The 5037-nt window shown below is 29.7% G+C and overlaps 1 protein-coding gene across 4 annotated transcripts; it reads left to right on the top strand.

The window, feature by feature from the left end:
* The first annotated feature begins 3942 nt into the window (after positions 1-3942).
* Positions 3943-4651, top strand: LOC111687086 (cytochrome b-c1 complex subunit 6, mitochondrial). Of its 4 annotated transcripts, none has more exons than XM_023449497.2 (3): positions 3943-4076; positions 4163-4261; positions 4327-4651. In XM_023449497.2, exons 2-3 carry the CDS (start codon positions 4166-4168, stop codon positions 4498-4500), a joined length of 270 nt encoding a protein of 89 aa, XP_023305265.2. In that variant the 5' UTR covers positions 3943-4076; positions 4163-4165; the 3' UTR covers positions 4501-4651. The 4 variants fall into 4 exon arrangements, with proteins under 4 accessions (XP_023305265.2, XP_023305267.2, XP_023305268.2 ...); XM_023449499.2 differs by having other exon boundaries at positions 3991-4094; XM_023449500.2 differs by having other exon boundaries at positions 4014-4076; positions 4136-4261.
* Positions 4652-5037: the final 386 nt, after the last annotated feature.

Here is a 5037-nt window from a genome sequence, read left to right as displayed (position 1 = left end):
CCCTGCGCCGAAAAATATTAACGGCGGCGGCGACTGGCACTAAATATGTCGGCCGCGGCTTAAAATCAACTGTAAGCCAGATAAGTTTTCAACTACGTTTAGTTTTAAAATTTTCAACGATTTTAACCCTTTCCGTAGTTTTGTCGAATATATTCGACATTACAATAAAAACGGAATCCGAGAGATCAGAAAGTGGGATTTTGGAAGCAAATACATATATTGTTTATAACAACAAAACAGAGCAAGATCAAAAGTTGTGTGAGAAATTATACAGGGATGAATAAAAAATTCTTAAAAATTAAAAACAAATCCTTTCCCTAAGTTTTGCTATATCCTTCATATAAAACATTTTGCAGAAAATCAGTTTCTAAAAAATTTTGCATTAAGCATTTTCTTATCAATAACATAAAAACAAAACAAATAAAATTGTTTATTTACTAGCTATACCCAATGTGCTGTGCTACCCTAAAAGCAATTTAAATAAGAAACTTAACGATTTTGATCATTCTAACTACAATGGTTTTCCAGATATACAATTTCATGTTTCGATTTCAATATCAGAGAAAACTCAAAAAGTACCAGTTGGAGAATGAAAAAGTACAAAAAAATATCACTTGGTACCGGTGTTTCGAAAAACATCCCATTAGCATATTTAGTGTTTTTTGAATAAAATCAAATTTCCCGTTTTTACCCCTTTTTTCCTCCCCATTAACGAAATAAAACTTCTGTTCCAAAAAGTTACAACATCGTATTGGGAGCCCGTTATTATGTTAATAAAGCAAAAACAATGTTTCATTAAAAAATAACAAAAATAAATAAACGTTCGTCGTGTAATGAAGGATTCAAAAATATTTTTTAATGTTCTCTGGTTTAAAAGATACATAGCAAGGCGAATTCATATAAGGTGGTGTTAATCAATCAGCTGATAATTTTTTTTCTTAATTCGCCTGGTTTTCCTAGCTGTCAAAGTTTGTTATTGCTTACATTTTTATATTTAAAAATGTCCGTTAAACAGAGAAAAACTTCGTTAATATTTTGAATGATTTATGTAAGAAATCTGAAAATACCAAACATCTCGTAAACAAATATCATTTTATTTAAATAATGGCATAATTGGTATGTATACAAATATGTTATTTAAGAGAAATATTTTTCTATTAAATGTTAACATATTACAAAATATTGTTTTATATTTTATATAAAAATTGTGTAGATAACGTGATTAACTAAAAAAATCTCTTCCGGAACACTTAATATTAAGAAACGCATACGATGTATTTACCCGGCTGGCGGCAACTGACTTCTACGTTATGGCTTAATTTTGAAATCTATTAAATGTTAACAAATTAAACAATATTGTTTTATATATACACTATGTTGATAAAAAGATTAACTAAAAAAAGTCTGTTCCGGAACGCTTTATATAACAAAACCCATATGAGGTATTTACCCGTCCCGCGGCTGCACCATTATGGACAAATATTGAAAATTACTCCGCCGGAGTAGAATTATACATTCGCAACAAGTATTCATTTCTTCGTAATATAATATTTTCATGAATATGTACTTTTTTTGTTTATTTTTCACAAAAAATGAAGTTTTACTTAACTTAAGGCACTTACTTAAATTTTGCAAATTAAGCTGCCGGAATAGAATTTTTCGATGGAAACAAACATTATTCAATTCAGAATATATTTTCCTCACAAATTTTAATACCTTAATCTTTATTTTTAATATAATATAAACATTTTACAAACATTTTTCATCAAATGAATTCTCCGTACATATGGTTTTTGACATTTACGAAAACCAAAAGCAAAAACAAAATACATGAGAAATGTTGTTGTTGTAGAACTGCCACCACCTTATCTGAATTCGCCTTGATACATAGAGTGCAAAAGAAGTACCGGCTTTACACGATCACACAAGTAATATGATCTGTCAAAATTTTGTGTAGAAGAGTACGGATGGGATCGTCTAAACGCAATATGTAATCAAACCATCACACAATGAGAGAGAATACAGATGGAAAGTTTGACAGTCGTATGGCTCTCTTCATTTTTTGAAATGATTCAAAAAACAAGCAGGTCGCATTAGATCAGGGATGTATTTTTATGTAAACACATATAAAAAAGTGAAACAGCTGTTTCCATCTTACTTTTTTATTGTTTCCACTTAGGTAAAATTTATTCAATTTTTGGTACTTTTTCTTCCTTTAAATAATACTCTGTGTATGTTCTTTAATATGAACTCAAAACACATGATAATAAAACATACACAGTCCTCATCGAATAAGATTCTTTAAGAGACAACTTTTTATCTGATAAATTGTACTTTTTTAATTTTCTAAAATATTCAACCTAGAAACATTAATTTTAACATACATGGTCTTGACTGAATTATATTCTGTAAGTGGGGACTATTTGGTACTTTTCTATTCTCCATACAGTTATTAAATGAGAATTTATTGAGAAAGATTTTTGTACTTTTTAGTTTTTCCGATTGTTCTTTTTAACTAAGTGTAGGGACCTTAGTGAATGAAAGGATCTTTTGGTACTTTTTCATTCATCAAATTATATTTTTTGAAATGTATATAATATTGAACACAGAAACATACAATTTTTGATTAAATGATAATCTATTAGAGGTAATTTATAGTACTTTTTTTCAAATATTACTTTCGAAATTTTCTATAATGTGGAATGAAACTAAAAATACAAGGTTCTTACTGAATTCAAATATAAAATTCATGTAATATTGTACGTATAAAACTAAAACATAAAAAAAAATTAATCAATTTTAATTTTCTATAAGAGTAAACAAAATTTTCCATGTATTTTATTTAAGTTAGGGTAGCGAAGCACCCAGGGTATGCTAGTTGTTAAATAAAATTGTGGACATTTAGTCGAATTTTGAAGGGGCTTTGAATAGGGGCTATGGTCAAATGAGACCCTATAATTAAAAAAATCATGAGGGTCATCAAGGCTAGTATATAACTTGGTTTTGCAGCTTTTTGTTGAGATACGAGTATATTAAACATAATTATAAACTTAAAAGCCCTATTATTACGGTTAAATTGTATGGGGGCTAAATGAAACAATGGACCGATGTTAACCATTTTCAACAGGCTTCGTCTCCGGTAACAGAGAAGATCGTGTACCAAAAATTGCGACCTGTAGTTTAAATACAAGGTTTACAAGCCCTATTCGGGGGTTCAGTTGTATGGGGGCTATGTGAGATAATGGACCGATGTTAACCATTTTCAATAGACTTCGTCTCTGGTACCATAGAAGATCGTGTGCCAAATTTCATTAAATTATCTTCAAAATTGCGACCTGTAGTTTGATTACAAGGTTTACATGGACGGACATAGCTAAGACACAGAAAATGTTTATAAGCCGATTGGTATACTTTAAGGTGGGTATAGGACCAATATTATTGTGCGTTATAAACATCAGCACAAACCTAATATACCCTCCCCACTAAAGTGTTGTAAGGTTTAAAAAATACACAACTCAATGAATCCAACAGCATCCAAACATACAAAACAAAATACACAGCTGACCCAGCGAGATAGACAATTGCAAATGCTATGTCAACGTGAATGATTACAACAATGGCAACCCGAACTCGAAATTCATGGTTGATTCAAAGATATCTAATACATAGTTGCATTTCATTAGCAATATTATAAAATCGCCACAAAATTTAAACACAAAAAATATTAATTATATGCACAAAAAATCGAGATATGTATGTTAAAATAGTTTGCAGGCATGTATAAACATGAAAGCAAAAATATCCGAATAAGGTATTTTCAGACAATTATAATGATTAGTAATATAATTCAACGAAAATTATTGTAGAATTTTCCAGTATAAACAGGTATATATTTTTTATATTTATTGATTTGTTATGTTTTTGTCATGATTTTTTTGATAATGTAAATTGACAACACTGGAGTGAACTGACACTTATCATTCATTTACAGCCAACTTCAAGCAAATTTCTTGCTGTCAAGAATTCGTGGTTGCATCACAATTTTGTGAAAAGTTTATTTTCGAAACATAAAATTGGTAAAAATCAAAAATTATGTATAAAATTCATCCAGTGACTTGTAGAAAAATTAAACTAGTATTAAGTTTTAAAATTTTTTTTGTAGAAAATGGCCTTCAGAAACATTTTGAGCAACTTGATTGCCATGCCTGTAGTCCGTGCTGATGATGAAGAGGAGTTGGTTGATCCACAAACTACTTTAAGGGTAAGGTTTTATAACATTTTAATACCAACAAGTGGTACACATGTCTTTAATATTCAAAATTTTAGGAACAATGCCAATCTAAGGGTAACATTGAAGCTCTTTACAATAAATATCAGGCATGCAACGACCGTGTCAACAGCCGCTCAAAGACCACAGAAACCTGCATGGAAGAACTTTTTGACTATGTCACTGAATTGGATCATTGTGTAGCTCATAGTCTTTTCTCTAAGCTAAAGTAAAATAGATAAATTAAGCTTTAAAATTTCAATGGATTGGTGATAGATAAGTGGCAACGCTTATTCGACCGGTTAAATTTCTTTTCATGTTCTGGACTATCAGCTTATGCTTTAGTTCCAATTAGATCTACAAAATAAAGTTACAAAGCTTAAATTGATAAGCGTTTATTTATTTAATCATAGCTGCTAAAATAACTGGATTTCGTTAAAAATCCTAATTAGAGGCCTTTCTAATTCGGCAGAGAATATGCAAGTCTGACATTCCAATTGGACTGGTTTTAATTCCATAGTAACTATTTTAATAGCTTTTCGATACATATTTTTAATTTGCAAAAAAAAAAAAAAAAATAATAATAACCGTACAATGATGTATAGTCGTAAAGCATTATAACATATTGTTACAATCTGCCAATTACTAATGGTACAATTTTATTATGTATGTACATGCATGTTTCTCGATTATAACCAGCAAAAAATGTTTGAGGTTGTTCAAGAAGAAGGGATATGTTCATGATTTCTTTTGTACGTATTCTTGTTAAT

This window comes from Lucilia cuprina, chromosome 4 (genome assembly GCF_022045245.1).
Source record: "Lucilia cuprina isolate Lc7/37 chromosome 4, ASM2204524v1, whole genome shotgun sequence".
NCBI classification, from domain to species: Eukaryota; Metazoa; Arthropoda; class Insecta; order Diptera; family Calliphoridae; genus Lucilia; species Lucilia cuprina.
Note: the sequence above shows the minus strand (reverse complement) of the source record. Positions and strands in the feature narration are given on the sequence as shown.

Coding starts and splice junctions, on each gene's coding strand:
- LOC111687086 (XM_023449497.2), top strand. CDS start 4,166: ATGGCCTTCAGAAACATTTTGAGCAACTTGATTGCCATGCCTGTAGTC. Junction 4,262..4,326: donor ATCCACAAACTACTTTAAGG/GTAAGGTTTTAT, acceptor TCAAAATTTTAG/GAACAATGCCAATCTAAGGG.